Here is a 17,822-nt window from a genome sequence, read left to right on the forward strand (position 1 = left end):
TCACAGCCAGCTAAACCCTTCCTTACCAAAAGCGTAGGTTGCCTCCCCTCCCTTTTCATAATTATGAAATGTGCTCTGGCTTCAGATGTCCATGACAGTGCATCATTTCTAAAAGTGAATGATGACTATTGCCCCAGTGGGATGTAATTACTTCCCTTGGTACAAAGACCTCCAAAGTGGCTTTTTCAGAGACCTTGAGTAGAAGTACGGTTCAGGGGCTGCGAAAACACCTCATTGGGGCTTACATCCTCAAGATGTGACAGGATACTGGACATCTCTACATTCTCAGGAGACAGCTCCTTCTTTCATTTTCTACAAGGAACTCCAATCACAAAGGGATCTCAGTTTGGCTGCAGTTTTGTAAAGTTGACCAAGGATACCCACTGTTTTGGAATAGTGTGGGGTAAGGTGGGCAGTACAGACCTGCCAGATGTCTAAGCACTGAACATCTGCATCACCCATGTCTCTTTCTACCTTCTCTTTAGACAGTTTCTTTGTAAAGGGGAGTTGAAGACCAAAGATGCAATGACAGACTTCGTACAAACTTCAAAGTGTCTTTTGACCCAAACAGTTTTGCAAAGAATGTTGCCCATTTTTTTCAGATTTTTAGGGGGAAATCCTATACAAACTCTAAGGTCCTCAAGAATATGTTCCAGATCTAGACAGAATATACAAGTGTAGAAGCCTTTGTGTGGACTCTACCTACAACGTTTGACATGCCCTAATACACATCTGGACATCAAACTAACTGGTTGTAAAGCTACTCAATAAATCAATTATACCAAAAGTAGGTGCAAGAAAAATCCCCAGTGGGTACTTATCTATTCTAAACTCTGGCGCAGACAGAATTATGATGGACGTAAATCACAGCAAACAGTGGCAAGAAATATCTGTTAAGGCATGGGAAGTCATGTATCTTATACTGGGAGCATCCTGACAACAATGATGGATGCATGTCGACCTGCAGACAGAAGTATACTGACCTCAGGAAGTCAGACTGAACATCAGGTCTTCTGTGACTGAAATGATCACTGAAATAATAATCTAAACAAATAACATATACTTTTTTTTTTCTAAAATGGTCCACAATTATAATTGCTTTGGTAATTCAAATGACATTGATATCTGACACTACTGTAGACCACCAACACCGTGTACAGAGACAGTATCAAATATACTACTACAGTTAAGTAAATAAATATTTGAATCTCTCCTGGACTCTATGAAACACATGGATTTTTTTTCTTTTTGGGGCAGTCAGCTGTGAATCTCATTCCAAGAAGATATTCTCAAAAATATCCTCAAGGCTAGTAAAACAGCAATGACAACAAATTGCCTGGGCTCTTCCATGTTTAGGAGCATCAAATACCTTTTGTGGGTTTATGAGAGCTCTTTTTAATCCCACCAGATGTGCAGTGTTATGAGACTTACAGTCTCTCTTAAGGTGATATCTTCTGGTAGGAGTCCTGAGGATAAGGAATCCTCCTTATCAGTATCTTGACTAAAGGAGATGTAAATCTGGCACAAATAAGCCAGTGACTCCTCTTTCTCTAAAATATGAGTCAGATTTTTTCCTACAGGGAAGGTATTTTCCTCTGGCTGGTAAATCTGTGCCCAAAGCAAATGGCTCTGCAGTGTGTGTGTGCGTGTGTGTGTGTGTGTGGGGGGGGGGGGTGCATAATCCCTTTGGCAAGCTGACACATACATTCTTCTGTGAAATGCTTAAAATAAAAACAAGTGGAAGATGGTGAGACAGGTGACAGTAGAATGGACCATCCTGGAGATGGATAGCCAACCTTCTGGAAATAAAATCTGAAAATGTTGTCATTGCTGTCCAGCTCTAACACAGATGTCGTAGAAGAGATTTCTCCAAGGGTCTTTGTACAATTAAAGAAGTTTTTTTTTTGAAAGGGGAAACTGCCCTAAAGAGATCTGTGCCTGACTTATGTTCCAAAAGAGCACCTTGTGTGGTGCAGCAGTGCAATATGAAAGACTGTCTCTGCCGAAATTTTCCTAGCCCATCATTTACAACTGGAAAACAGATGGGGAGGAGGAAATGGGAAGTGCTGGCATGTACCAAGCCATGCCACAGTTATCCACTGCTCTCATGCCTATGTGGAAATGGCATGGACACTAAGGACTTGTGCAACCTGATGGTTCCCCCTAGAAAAAAGAAGCAATGAAGGTGGAAATATTTGGAGGAATCTGCCACCTGCAGGCAACTTATAAGTTTCTTCTGGGGATGTCAATGGTCTCAATCAAAATCCCCAAAAATATGAGCAATCCATATTACAAATATCCAACAAGCACAATCTGCAATCACAACCAAGTAGCAATATTCTTTTCCTAAAGAGATACTAATTAAATCACAATCCAAAAGCAATAATCTTTCCCTACATTGGTACTAATTGCCTGAACTGAAAATCACCTGGAAGCAACAAAAAAGGTGATGACAGACACATTTCTTCTGGCACAAAGAACTGAAAATGGTTCAAGCTGAACTTCATACTGATTGTTTTCAGCATGAGCAAGAAACTAGCTTTGCTATGAGGATGTACAAAGCTCTGGCAGTCAAGCTGCAAGGTACAATAATTAATGCTGCAGCAGAGATCACTGAGAGGAGCACCTTCCAGTTTACATCGCCTTCTGTATTCTTTCTACAAACATTCTCTGTTCAAATATACTGCAATTTCAAAGTGGGTGATTATCATATTCACAAAGTCAGTATCTTATTTTTACTTATTTTGTTGAATGTGATGTCCAACTGGGATGAGGCCCATTTCCAGATGGGGCCTAACAGTACTTTCAGGTTAAGTGACTTTCCCAGAATTGCAGAAGGCATATAGAAACTGAGGGATTCAAGCATAGACCAACAAGATTAAGGTCATTGGCATCTCATTAAATTATTTGTTTAAGCCACACTGTCATAATTACCATAAAAGTAAAAGTACAGTTTTGTACCTACCATAAATGTAGATGTTCGAGTGTATACACTGCTGCAGTCATTACACTTGGGTTATCTGCCGTCAGGCGGTTCCCCAGTCGGCCTGAGTTCCAAAGTCTTGGTCCGGCGTCACTTGCTGTCGCCTCCTCCCTGACGTCAGTGCGGCAGGGGTATATAAGATGCAGCCGATGCCATTTTCTTCAGTTTTTCTTGCCCCGGATGTCAGGTGCCCTCAAATAGGTATGCAATTTAAACTGCTAATAAAACATACATAATAAAAGCAAACAACAACTTTCAGCTACCAGCAAATACTCCCCATAGGTAGTAAAGGGTAGAAGACATAGGTACGCACCAGCAAGTAAGAGGGGGAAGGAGGGAGGGTAACCTGGACTGCAGCAGTGTATACACTCGAATATCTACATTTATTGTAGGTACAAAATTGTACTATGTTCATTGTGTTACACTGCTGCAGTCATTACACTTGAGTAGAATCCCAAAGCTGAGGTTGGGTGGCTGGTTCTATAAGGCATTAGGGGTGGCTATAAGGCCCTGCAGTACTGCAGTACTGCAGTGGTGAAGCCAGCTCTGGATTTAGAGTATAGAGGCAGATGGTAATGCTTGGTGAAGGTGTGCACAGAACTCCAAGTTGCTGTTTCCAAAATATCCTTGGTAGGTACTCCTCTGAGGTAGGCAGTTGAAGTGGCTGTTGCCCTAGTGGAGTGAGATCTAATGCTGCTAGGTACAGGTTTCCCATGGTGTGTATAGCAGAAACGTATACAATGTCCTAGCAATTTTGAAATAGTCTGTTTTGAAATGGCTTTTCCCTGTGTTCCTGCAGCATATGCTACCAATAATTGCTCAGATTTCCTGAAAGCTTTGGTTTTGTCCAAGTAGAAGGTAACTGCCTGTGAATGTCCAAGGAATGCAGTAGTCTCTCCCCTTTATTCTGTGGTTTTGGATAAAAAGTTGGCAAATGAATAGTTTGGTTTAGAGCCACACTGGATATCACCTTTGGCATAAACGTAGGGTTAGTTCTTAAAGACACCCTGTCCTGGTGGAAAATGAGGAAAGGTTCCACTGCCATTAGTGCCTGTAATTCTGAAACTCTTTGTGCTGATGTTATTGCCAGGAGTAGAGCAGTTTTCTAAGAGATATATTTTAATTCTGCTGTGTTAGCTGGCTCAAAAGGAGGTAAAGTCAATTTTTCCAGAACAAAGTTGAGGTCCCAAGTTGGAGCAGGTGCTCTACAGGGCGGTCTTATGTTTTTAGCCCCTCTGAGGTACTGTCTTAGCAAAGGATTAGAGAAAATTGGTGGATCCGTGTTCTAATGAGTAGAGATGGCAGACGCGTGGATCTTGATGGATGAGAAGGAGAGTCCTTTGTCCAGCATCTCAGTTAAATATTGTAGTATCTGAGGAATATTTGGAACATGAGGGTCAAGGCTGTGTGCTTGGTTCCAGGCACAGAATCTCTTCCATTTATCCGAATAGATTTTCCTGGTACTAGGCCTTCTGGCCTCCAGAATGACATCCATAATTGGAGAGCAGCACTGCCTGCTTGACTAAGGAATCTTCCATGCAGCTAGGTTTAAGGTCTTTAGCTGGCTGTGTAGTATCTGATTGTTGTGCTGAGTCAGCAGATGTGGGATTTGAGGCAAAATCCAGGGTGGTTCTTGTGCTAAGTTCTGTAAGATTGGGTACCAGTGCTGGCGTGGCCAGTCTGGTGCAATCAGGATCATCTTTGGCTCTTCTTGCCTGGCTTTTATGAGTACCTTTGGCAGGACAGGTAGTGGTGGGAAAGCGTATACTTGTAGGTTTTTCCAGCTGAATGAGAGGGCATCCATTTTCCATGCTTGTGGATGGCAACTCCTTGTGCAGAATTTCTGTAGCTGTCAGTTAATTGGGGATGCAAACAGATAGTACAGTTTTGTACCTACCATAAATGTAGATGTTCGAGTGCTAATACAGCTGCAGTCATAACAGATGGGTTCTCCTGCCGTCAGGCGGGTCCTCGGTCGGCCGAATTCCAAAGTCTAGGTCCGGCGTCGGTTGTCTTCGCTTCTTCCCTGACGTCAGTGCGACAGGGGTATAAAAGAACCAGCCGACACCATTTTCTTCAGTTTTTCTTGCCCCAGATGTCAGGTGCCCCCAGAAGGAAGGCAATACATAAATTTGTATAATAAAGCAATGCCATATAATCAAAATACAGTAGTGCAAGCAAATACACCATAAATGAATACCCCAATCAGGTTGTATGAGGAGGTGTTAGCCAATAGGCCTGTCCCAAGAGGGGAAGGAGCGAGGGAAACCTGGACTGCAGTTGTATTAGCACTCGAACATCTACATTTATGGTAGGTACAAAACTGTACTATGTTCATCGTGCATACAGCTGCAGTCATAACAGATGGGTAGAATCCCAAAGCTAAGAAAGGGGTGGTAGGCACTAGGTGGAACTAGGAGGAGCCAGGATGCCCTGTAAGACTGCAGTGGCAAAGCCTGCTCTAGATTTGGAGTATAATGGAAGGTGGTAGTGCTTGGAGAAGGTATGCACAGCACTCCAAGTGGCTGCTTCCAAAATATCTTTGGTAGGAACTCCTCTGAGGAAAGCTGCAGAGGTAGCTGTGGCCCTTGTGGAGTGAGATCTGATGCCTGTAGGTACAGTTTTGCCATGAAAAGAATAACAAAAACGTATGCAGTGGGCTATCCATTTTGAGATTGTCTGTTTGGAAACTGGCTTCCCTTGAGCTCCTATAGCATAGGACACAAGGAGCTGTTCTGATTTTCTGAAAGGCTTTGTTCTGTCTAAATAATAACGCAGTTGTCTGTGGATGTCCAAGGAATGTAGTAATCTCTCCCCTTTGTTTTGAGGATTAGGATAAAAGGTAGGTTTATAGCCTGATTCAAAGCTACCCTGGATACCACTTTTGGCATAAAGGACGGGTCGGTTCGTAAGGAAACTCTGTCCTGATGGAAGATGATAAAATGCTGCACAGCCATGAGGGCTTGTAGTTCCGATACCTTACGAGCTGAGGTAATAGCCAGAAGGAAAGCTTTTTCCAGGACAAATACTGTAAATCTGTTGAGGCAGCTGGCTCAAAAGGAGGCAAGGTCAGCTTTTCTAGAATGAAATTGAGATCCCAAGCAGGTATTGGTTGTTTCCTTGGGGGGTTTACATTCTTAGCCCCTCTGAGGAACTGTCTTAAGAGGGGGTGAGAGAATAAAGATGGATCAGTGTTGTATTCTGCAGAAATAGCTGAGGCATGAATTTTGATGGAGGAGAATGAAAGTCCACTGCTTAGCAGCTCAGCTATATACTGTAATATTTGAGGTAAATTCAGTTTTCCGGGATTCTGGTCCTTTTTCTCATTCCAGGCACAAAACCGTTTCCATTTTGCGGAGTAAGCTTTTCTAGTAGACGGCCTTCTGGCCTCCAAAATGACATCCTGCACCTCCTTGGAGAGTAGGGTCTGTTGTGATGTTAAGGAATCTTCCATGCGGCCAGATTGAGTGTTTTCAGCTGACTGTGAAGAGTTTTGAAGCTGTGCTGAGTCAGAAGAAGAGGCATTAGAGGCAGGGTCCATGGTGGGGAATGCGTCAGGCTCCTCAGGAGTGGGAACCAGTGTTGTCTTGGCCAGTCTGGAGCAATGAGAATCATCTTTGGTCTGTCTGCTCTGGTTTTTAATAGAACTTTGGGCAGCAGAGGAAGAGGTGGGAAGGCATAAACTGTCATTGTTGTCCAACTGAAAGAGAGAGCGTCCACTCTCCAGGCCTTTGGATGAAAAATCCTTGAGCAGAATTTTGCCAATTGGTGATTTTTGTGGGAGGCAAAGAGATCTATGTCTGACCTTCCCCATGCTTGAATTATCTCTTTAAAAACATGAGGATGCAACTTCCATTCATGTGGATCTGTCATATTTCTGCTTAGGTTGTCTGCCAGCGTGTTTTCCTTGCCTGGCAAGTACTGTGCTTGAAGTTCGATTTGTAAGTCCAGAGCCATGTTCCAAAGTGACATGGCCAGCCTGCATAGGGGGTATGAATGGGTTCCTCCCTGTTTGTTTATGTACCACATTACTGTGGTGCTGTCTGTCCTTATCAATAGTTGACCTGGATGCAGAAGGTCTTTGAAAGCTATAATAGCATTTATTACTGCTAGCATTTCCTTTTGATTGATGTGAAGGTGCTTTTCTTTTTGGGACCATTTGCCCTGAATGCACCGATCTGTCATGTGCGCCCCCAGGCGTAGTCCGAGGTGTCTGTTGTGATGACTTGATCTGCTTGAGGCTTGCTGAATGGGAGACCTGTGTTTATTTGGCATGCTTAAGCCCACCACAGAAATTCCTTTTGAAGACATGGAATTAGTGGTATTATTGTTTCCAAACTGTGGCTGTGTTGAGACCATAGGTTTTTCAGGTACCACTGAAGTTTCCTCATATGCAGCTTTGCACATGGGATTAGTAGGATGCAAGATGCCATGAATCCCAGAGCCTGCAAGATTTTCCTTGCAGTCAGCCTGGTGAAATTTGCTAGTGCTCTGAAGTATTGAGTTAGTTGCCCCTGCTTCTCTGGCGTGAGGTAGGCCATCTGGGTGTTTGTGTCCAAGTTGGCACCCAGGAAAATTATTTTCCGAGAGGGTATTAGCATTGATTTCTTTTTGTTGACTGTGTATCCCAGAGAATTCAACAACATTATTACATAAGCCAGATGTTTCAGAAGTATGTGCTTGCTGTCCGCTTGGATCAGGCAGTCATCCAAATAGGAGTATATTTGTATCCCTTGAAGTCTGCAGTAGGCAATTACTGATGCCAGGCATTTCGTGAATACTCTGGGTGCAGTAGATAAGCCAAAGGGCAATGCAGAGAATTGATAATGGGTTGAACCTGCAAGAAATCTGAGGTATCTTCTGCAATTTTGTCTGATTGGGACATGCAGGTATGCCTCCTTGAGGTCCAATGTTACCAGCCAAGACTCCTTGCTCAGTATGGGAAGAAGCTGCTGTAAAGTGAGCATCTTGAATTTTGGTACGAGTAAAAATGTGTTTAGGATGGATAGGTCCAAAACAGGTCTCCAATATTTTCCCTTCCTTGGTACCAGGAATAGTCTGCAATAAAAACCTTGACCTTGTTCGTGAGTAGGTACCGCTTGAATAGCTTTCATGTCCATGAGATCTGAAATTTGTCTTTGTGCCTCTGCCCTTTGATTGTGTGGCAGGTTTGGCATGCCTCTCATTTTTGGAAGGGTGTGAAAATGGAATCTGTAGCCTCTGTTTATAATGTCCAGGATCCATTTGTCTTTTGTGACAATATGCCAATTTTTTTGAAAATAATGCCAGCTTTCCGCCTAAGGGTGCTGCCATTTGAGCCTTGCTTGGCATGCAAAGGGGAAAGTCATTGGGCTTGCTTTCTGAATGGCTGCGAACTATCCTCACCACCTCTTTGTGTAGGAGCTTGCCATTGTCTGCCTCTAAACGATCCTTGGGATTACCCTCTGCCCCTCTGGTGCCTGTATCTACCTCTTTGGGGTCTGTCCGTGGCTGGAAAGGACCAATTTTTGGAAGGCCAATTTCTACTGAAACATGGGGATTGTACCTGTAGAAAATCTTTCACTGTTTGCATTGATTTAGCCTTTTCCTCCATTTTCTTTAATACCTCCTCAGCATTAGCACCAAATAATACATCCTTTTGTAGAGGGGCATCTAGTAATTTAGCTTTGACATGATCTGGTAAGGTTTGTTCCTTGAGCCAGGCATGTCTACGTATGACTGATCCTGTAACAGCAGCTCTACATGAGGCCTCTAGAGCATCAAAACCACATTGCAAGGTATGTTTACCCACTTGTTCTGCACTATGCATCAAATCCTGCAACTCCTTCAAGTCTGGTTGTTCAGGTTGTGACATTTTACTTCTCAATTGAGATAACAGAAACTGTTGGTACTTTAGCATATAGAACTGGCAGTTTAATGCCCTCATGGTTAAGGTGGCCGAGGTATATACCTTTTTCCCCCACCTTTCTAAAGATCTGGAATCTCTCTCGGAAGGTAATGGATTTTTAGCAGTGGAGGCCTTAATTCCCTTGGGGCCCTGTGAGATAGTTTCTGGGTCAGCCGCATGGCTTTTGTATAGAAACTGGTGTGAGTCAGGAACCCGGTAGTACCTGTCAAGCTTGACTGGGGCTGGAGGTAAAGAATCCGGGTTAAGGCAGGCCTCCGAGTACACATCATCTAGTATGTCCAAGACAGGAGGTATAGCCAGAGGCCTGTGCTGAGGTAGCAAGAGAAAATCCCTAAGCCTTTTCTTGGAATCTGAGTACTCTTGGCCTTCCCAGTGGAAGTGTTCCCTTAAGGTATGCAAGGTTTCCCCAAATGAGTAATCCTCTGGGGGGGATACAGAGGGAATGGACTCCTCTGCATCAGAATCTTCAAAAGGGGAGTAAGAAAGTTCCTGTTCATCAGAGTGCTATGATATAATGGAGGCCTGATCAGAGGAGGGGGATTCGTCCTCCACTCTGAGCCTTTTGTCTGGGGGGGGGGGGTGTTTGAGAACCCCTGATAAGAGTAATTAAATCCTCAGCCATTTTAAGCATCTGTTTTTTAGGCATGGGGCCCGGAGATGGGCCCTGTGTAGCTTGTGTCTTAGAATGCATGGCTGCTTTAGACTTACTGAAAGCCTTGATGGAAAAAGAAGAGGAAGGTCTGAAGACACCTTGAGAGGAGGCAGACCTGTCTACATTTTGAGATTCACCAGCAAGAATGGCTTCGTATCTGTAGTCGGGGTGTGGGCCGAGGAGCCTGCGACCTCGGGCACAGAAGACACCGCCAATGAAGTGTTGTCGGTAGTCAGGGGCTGCGTAGGCGCCTCGCTGAGAACCGGACCACCTGTAGTCGGCTTTGGCGTGGTGTCGGTAGAGGCCGCGGACCTCGTGTGTCGGTCCTTATCTTTGCGCTTTTTAGATAAAACTGGAGTCGGGAGTATCTGACGACATAATATAGTTAAATTTTTTGCCAAAATAATGCTGGCTTAACTCCCGACGCTTAATGGTGCATTTGTTGAATGTAGCACAAAAACGACAGACCGAGACGTCGTGGTCTGGGCCTAAACAAGGAATACAGAGGGAATGAAAATCCTTATGCGGTATTTGCTTCCCACATGAAATACAATTATTAACTTTGTCTGACATCGGTCTGAGGCAAGAAAAGTTTCAACGGGTACTTAGCTTTCAAGAAGACTTCGGTTGCAAAATTTTCGTAATTTCAGGAGCTGGCCGACCGGCACTTGCAAACTGCTTCTGCTTCGGGCACCACGCAGCAAGAAAGACTGAAGAAAATGGCGTTGGCTGGTTCTTTTATACCCCTGTCGCACTGACGTCAGGGAAGAAGCGACGACAACCGACGCCGGACCTAGACTTTGGAATTCGGATGACCGAGGACCTGCCTGACGGTAGGAGAACCCATCTGTTATGACTGCAGCTGTATGCACGATGAACATCTATGTCCGGGCTCCACCATTTCTGTGTTATCATTCTGAGTATCTGTGAATTCAATTCCCATTTGTGGGAATCCATGATGTTTCTGCTTAAGTCGTCTGCCAGTGTGTTTTTCTCTCCTAGCAGGAATTGTGCTTGCAGATGAACTTGATAGTTTAGAGCTGAGTTCCTCAAGGTCATGGCTTGCCTGCAGAGGGGGTAGGAGTGAGTGCCCCCTTGCTTGTTTATGTACCACATAACTGTAGTGTTGTCTGTATTTAGTAGTAGTTGTCCTGGATGCAGCAGGTCCTTGAAAGCTGTAAGTGCATTTTGTACAGCTAGCATCTCTTTTTGATTGATGTGAAGATGCCTTTGTTCTGCGGGCCACTTGTCCTGAATACAGTTGCCTGCCATGTGTGCTCCTCAGGCGTAATCCGATGCATCTGTTGTCAGTGTTTGCCTGGCTGTGGGTTGTGTAAAAGGCTGTCCCTTGTTGAGGTGACAAGCTTGAGTCCACCATTGAAACTCCTGTTGAAGGCAAGGAATTAGTGGTATAACTGTTTCCAAACTTTGACAGTGTTGAGACCATACATTCTTTAGGTACCATTGTAGTTTCCTCATATACAGTCTGGCATATGGAATTAGTAGTATGCAAGATGCCATGTAACCCAAGGCCTGCAGAATTTTTCTTGCAGGGAGTAGAGTCTTTGTTGCCATAAATTGAAAGTATTGAGTCAGTTGTCCTTGCTTGTCTGGCGTGAGATAAGCCATCTGGGCCGTTGTGTTCAAGCTGGCACCCAGGAATATTATCTCTTGTGAGGGCACTTGTTTTGATTTCTTTTCGTTTACTGTGTACCCCCGGCAACTCAATAACTTTTTTACAAACGCCAGATGCTTTAGAAGAATGTCCTTGCTCTCTGCTTGAATCAGGCAGTCATCCAGGTACGGATAAATGTGAATTCCTTTCTGTCTGCAAAATGCAATTACTGGTGGCAGGCACTTTGTTAAGACCCTGGGTGCAGTAAATAAGCCAAAGGGCAGTGCAGAGAATTGATAATGCATTGAACCAGCTATGAATCTGAGGTATCTTCTGCAGTTTTGTCTGATAGGGACATGCAGGTATGCCTCCTTGAGGTCCAATGTCACGAGACAAGCTTTCTTGCCCAGCATGGGAAGAAGCAGCTGAAGTGTTAGCATTTTGAATTTCGGAACATCCAGGTAAGTGTTTAGAGAAGAAAGATCAAGAATGGGCCTCCAGGCTTTGTCCTTCCTGGGAACTAGAAAGAGCCTTGAGTAAAATCCTTGTCCTTGTTCCTGTGGTGGTACCTGTTGAATAGCTCTCATATCCATGCTGTAATTTGTTTTTGAGCCTCTGCCCATTGATTTGGTGGCAGATTTGGCATTCCTTTTAACCATGGCAGTGTGTGAAAATGGAACCTGTAACTTTGAGATACAATGTTGAGAACCCATTTGTCTTTGGTAATCATACGCCAATTGTGATAAAGTGCCAGTTTTCCTCCCAAGGGGGCTGCCAAGAGAGAGTTGTTTGGCAGCTGTAGCGGGAAGTCATTGGGGCTGCTTTTTATATGGTTGGGGCCTGTCTTCCCCTTCTTTCTGACCTGATGCAACCCATTGTCGAGGCCTGTAAGGACCTTGTGATTGACCTCTACCTCTTGGACGTCTGCATCTGCCCCTTTGAGGTCTGTCTGTAACTGGAAAGGACCAATTCTTAGTTGGCCAATTTCTGCTAAATCTAGGAGGCTGAACCTGTAAGAAATCTTTCACCGTTTGCATAGATTTTGCCTTTTCCTCCATTTTCTTTAATACCTCCTCTGCCTTAACTCCAAATAACACATCCTGCTGCAAAGGTGCATCCAATAATTTTGCTTTAACATGGTCTGGTAAAGTATGTTCTTTTAACCAAGCATGTAACGGCTGCTCTACAGGAGGCCTCTAAAGAGTCAAAACCACATTGCAAAGTATGTTTTCCCACCTGTTCAGCTGCATGCAATAAATCCTGCATTTCTTTAAAAGTAGGAGGATCTGATTCTGGAAGCATTTTTTGTTTCAACTGAGACAGTAGAAATTGCTGATATTTTAGCATGTGAAACTGGCAATTTAAGGCTCTCACTGCTAAAGTTGAGGACATATATACTTTCTTTCCCCATCTGTCTAATGCTCTGGAATCTCTGTTAGAGGGAACTGGATTCTTGGCTGATGAGGCTTTAACCCCTTTGGGTCCCTGGGAAATAGTTTCAGGGTCATCAACAGGGCTTTTGTACAGAAATTTGTGAGAGTCAGGGACTCTGTATTTTCTGTCAGGTTTAACTGGGGCTGGAGGTAAGGAATCAGGATTTAGGCTGGATTCAGTATACACATCATCCACAATATCTAACACTGGTGGAATAGCAAGGGGTCTGTGTTGAGGTAATAAAAGGAAGTCTCTGAGCCTTTTCTTGGATTCTGAGTAATCCTGGCCTTCCCAATGGAAATGCTCCCTCATGGTATGCAAGGTTTCCCCAAAGGAGTAGTCCTCAGGCGGAGAGGCTGATGGAATTGACTCCTCAGCATCAGAATCCTCATAAGGGGGGTAAAGAATATCCTAGGTCTGAGGATGAATCTGAAGAGATGGACACCTGGTCGGATGAGTCATAGTCTGCATCCTGTCTAGGCCTTTTATCAGGAGGGGGATGAAACCCCCTGATCAGAGTGATTAGGTCTTCGGCCATTTTGAGCATTTGTTTCTTAGGCATGGAGGCCTGTGCTGGAGAAAGCTGTATTTGTTTCTTATATTTTAAAGCTGGTTTAGACTTAACAGAGGGTTTAATGCTTAACTGAGTAGGTCTGAAGACACCCTCCCTCTGAAGCTGCGGGCAGCTCAGCTACTCCTGATCCCTCTGAAGGGTTAGTTTTGGTAGGCTGAATAACTTGTGCATCCGAAGGCCCAGCCATCTCCACGTGGGAGTCAGAGGCTGCCTGCGGTTCTACAGAAGCGGTCGTTAGGGGCTGCAAAGGCACCTCGGTGAAAACCGGAGAACCGGCGACTGGCCTAGAAGAGGCTTCGTTGTCAGTTTTGGGCCTCGAATGCCTATCCCTGTCTTTGCGCTTTTTATGTATTCCGGTCATCGGAAGTTCCGACGGCATGGTATGATTGAATTTTCTACCAAAATAATGTCGGGCAAAAACAAACCGACGTTTAATAGTGCGTTTGTTAAACCTAGCACAAAACCGACAACCAGTGACGTCGTGGTCTGGGCCTAGGCATGGGATACAATAAGAATGGAAATCCTTATGAGGTATTTGCTTCCCACAAGAAATACAGTTATTAACTTTACTGACATCGGTCTGAGGCAAGAAAAAGTTCCCCAACAGGTACTTAGCTTTGTAGAAGACTTCGGTTCTGGATTCGGAAAAAAAATCTCAGGAGACGGCCGACCGGCACTTGCGAACTGCTTTTGCTTCGGGCACCGCGCGGCAAGAAAGACTGAAGAAAATGGCGTCAGTTGCATCTTATATACCCCTGCTGCACTGACGTCAGGGAAGAGGCGACAGCAACCGACGCCGGACCAAGACTTTGGAACTCGGGCCGACTGGGGAACCCAAGTGTAATGACTGCAGCAGTGTAACACGATGAACATCTAGCAATAGCATGCATCCCAAAAGTCAATTTGTTATCTGACTCCAGTTGCAGTGCAAGCATTTCTAAGTACTACACCATGTTAGGATTAATTTTAAACCATCTGAGGAATACTTGCCAGCTGCATACAACCTAATGGAGGACTGGTTAGATATACTTTACATTAGATTTCCATTTGCCTGCTATTCACTACCATGGAATAACCTGATTTACATTAGAATGAAGATTTTTCACTATTTAACAACCCTAGAATCTCAAAATATTTTACTGTCAATGAAGAATACCAAGTGTCACATTAGTCATTACTGAAGTAAAATTAAGTGACTTGTTTCAACTCACTCAGGCTTTAGTTCACCTCATTCGCCAAGATTCAGCATTAGCCAGAACAAAACAAATAACCTTCTTACCTGCCAGCAACAGTTCTCTTGAAATTTCACTGGGTACTGTGCTTGAAATTTTGTTCCAGCTTGCACTGTACACAGAGGTGGTAAACTCAGAAATAATTCTAAGTCAATTTAAATCACGGTACAAAACAATTCACATGCAAAAATGCATGACCTCATCAGTACCTCCCTCACAAAACCACCCCAAGCCAAAGTCATGTTCTCTTACTTGGGAGTAATGGAGCTGAGAGTATCCACTGTTTTCAAATCCTGCTGCTCTAAGGAGTTGTGACCTGTCCTCTGTTCACACGTTGAAAACTCTGTCAAGATGTAACGGGCTTGCTGAAAAGCTATGAAAACTACACCAGCTAGAGACAAACTATATAAAAAAAAAAGAAAATAAAAGATTAAACTGGTATTCTATGTAGCATGTGTGCATGTACTTAAATCCATTAATAAAAGCAGAAATATGTAACACTTTGCTTACATATGTCTTATCCCTGTACCTTTGAGAATAATAAAATTAAGAGAACATCAATACTTTGAATATCCAGTAGCCTGGTGGTGATTCTTTTTACTATGCTGCCTTGCAGCAGTTCTCATCAGTGAAGACTCACGATGACTTTCTGGACGATATTCAACACCACCAATACAGGAACACTAATAAAGAACATAGTAGACCCCTCACTTTTGGTCTTTCCCATTATAGACTATGGAATTCAGGGAGAAGGACTGTTCAAAGAAATACAAAGGGGGGAAAAGAACCAAAGACACAGTGCAGCAAATTAGGTCCTGTTCCTATAGGAAGACAGGGCTGAGAAAGGGACTTTGTCGGTGAAAAGCTTTTGAATATACAAACTTCAGGAATCCGTAACATCACGAAAAATAGCAGAATAAACTCAATAGATCAGTTTTCCTTTCAGAATGCCTCCTGCAGTGGTTGGGATTTCCTCCAATATCCTCATGTTAGGCACATTTCTGAAATGTCTTCAGGTCCAGCACTTGGGTATTCTCTCATCTTTGGTCTGTGCATGCAATGTCAAAAAACATTCTTGGAGGGAACACTTAGCAACTGCACTACTCAGCTCCAGCCCCATACACGGAACAAGCACAGCATGAAAGACACAGAAAGTCAAAACAAATATAATTATGTATTAGTCTAGCTGTAGGTAAAGTCATCTTCTGGATGAAGCTATCCAAGCACAGTGGGTTTAATAAGCACTCATCACAGATGGCCTTTTGGCAGATTAACTGATGAGACAGTGAATTTACTCTGAAGTGGTAACTGAACATCAGAGACTGACAGAAGCCAAAAGCCAAGGGCTTAGGAGGAAAAGACCTAAAGCAGTGAAAAAGCAAAGGAGGGCAGATTCCTGGAAATTTGGTCCAATAAACAATGGTTGATGAAGGAATACATTAATAAATTGGTTACTGCACTTTTTTGTAACTCTGGAACTGCACAGTGGTCAAAGTTTAAACAGATGTCTACACAGCACCCAAACCTTTAATGATGACATTGACTTTATGATATGACCACTGACATCCTACATTGATTTTATGATATAACCACATACATCCTTTTTGACAGTTTCATGATGTTATACATACTGATATTAAAAGTGAGATAATCAAATCTATAATGGGCATATATTTTTATAGACCATCTTGGAAAACCTTATCTTTTACCGAAGTAATTATGCTCCTCAGTTTGTAATCATTATTTATCTATAATGGCCCAAGAAAGTACAGTTGTGTACACTTACTATAAATGCAGATGTTCGAGTGTATTCACTGTTACAGTCATCACATTTGGGTTATCTGCCTGCAGGAAGCCCTCAGCCAGCCTCAATACCACAGTCTTGGATTCTTGCTTCCGATGCTGCCTCTTCTTCCATGACGTCAGATCATCAGGGGTATAAAACATGCAGCCGACATCATTACATCAGTTTTTCATGCCCCAGATGTCAGGTGCCCCCACAATGGGAAGCAATTATATGTTATGGTAACCCTCCATCAAAAAGCAAATACAACAGAAAACTTAAATACACCACACAAGAAGGAAAGGTAGAGCCAAGAGAAGTCAGAGGCTGGGGGGAGGGTAACCAGGACTGCAACAGTGAATACACTCAAACATCTACATGTACACAACTGTACTATATTATTCGTGTTTCACTGTTGCAGTCATCACATTTAGGTTTATTCCCAAAGTTAAGGAAAGGGAGGAGGAAGTTAGAGAGCATTAGGCCAGCTATTAAGTCCTGCAAGACTGCAGTGGCAAAACCAGCTCTGGATTTAGAAAAAATAGGCATGCGGTAATGCTTGGTGAATATATGTACAGAGCTCCAGGTAGCAGCTTCTAGGATATCCCTGGTACCCTCTGCCCCTGCAGCAAAGCCAACTAACAGCTGTTCAGATTTTCTGAGAGGCTTAGTCCTGTCCAAGTAAAATCTAAGTTGTCTGTGCACGTCTAGAGCGTGCAGTATTCATTCTCCTTTGTTTTGTGGATTAAGGAAAAAGGTAAGCAAATGAATGGGCTGATTTAGGGCCACACTAGACACCACCTTGGGCATAAAGAAAGGATTGGTCCTGAGGGAAACCCTGTTTGCATGGAAGATAATGAAGGGTTCCACTGCCATGAGGTCCTGTAATTCAGACATTCTTCTTGCTGAAGTGATGGCTAGAAAGAAGGCTGTTTTCCAAAAAAGGAATTTCAACTCTGCAGTTGCAGCTGGCTCAAAGGGAGGGAGAGTGAGCTTTTCCAATACAAAGTTAAGATCTCAGGCTGGGGTAGGGGCTCTCCTGGGGGGTCTTCTGAGGAATTGCTTCAGCAGGGGGTGAGAGAAGAGGGGTGGCTCAGTATTATAATGTGCTGAAATTGCAGAGCCATGAATTTTAATTGACGAGAAGGGGTAGGATTTTTGGCAGCAGTAACCTTAATGTCTTTTGGTCCTTGGAAAATGGTCTCTGGATCCACAGTAGGATTCTTGAAGAGGAACTTGTAAGAGTCAGGTACTCTGTAATACCGGTCAGGTTTTCTGGGAGCTAGAGGTAAAGTGTCTGGGGAAAGGCTAGATTCCAAGAAAGCATCATCTAAAATGTCCAGAACAGGAGGGATAGCTAAAGGCCTGTGTTGAGGAAGGAGTAAGAATTCCCTAAGCCTCTTTTTGGAGTCAGAGTAATTTCCCAGTGGAAATGCTCCCTAAGTGTGTGCAAGGTTTCACTAAAAGAAAAATCTTCTGGAGGGGAAGCAGAGGGAATGGAATCCTCTGCATCAGAATCCTCATAGGCAGATAAGGCCAAATCCTGGTAATCAGAAGGAACAGAAATATCAGATTCCTGATCAGAAGAATCAGAAGGAAAATCAGTTCTAGGTCTCAGAGGGGGAAGGCTGGCTTCCCCTA

General features: G+C 43.6%; 1 protein-coding gene across 1 annotated transcript in view; it reads right to left on the minus strand.

The window, feature by feature from the left end:
• TMEM131L (transmembrane 131 like) overlaps positions 1–17,822 on the minus strand; it is a gene marked incomplete in the record, with an annotated part of 1,995,267 nt that overhangs the window by 552,287 nt on the left and 1,425,158 nt on the right. The window contains 1 exon segment of the mRNA XM_044062407.1: positions 14,651–14,800. Within this exon segment, the coding sequence (XP_043918342.1) occupies positions 14,651–14,800 (150 nt within the window).

The sequence above is a fragment of the Protopterus annectens genome, chromosome 2.part1, assembly GCF_019279795.1.
Source record: "Protopterus annectens isolate FY-2018-M chromosome 2.part1, PAN1.0, whole genome shotgun sequence".
NCBI lineage: Eukaryota > Metazoa > Chordata > Ceratodontiformes > Protopteridae > Protopterus > Protopterus annectens.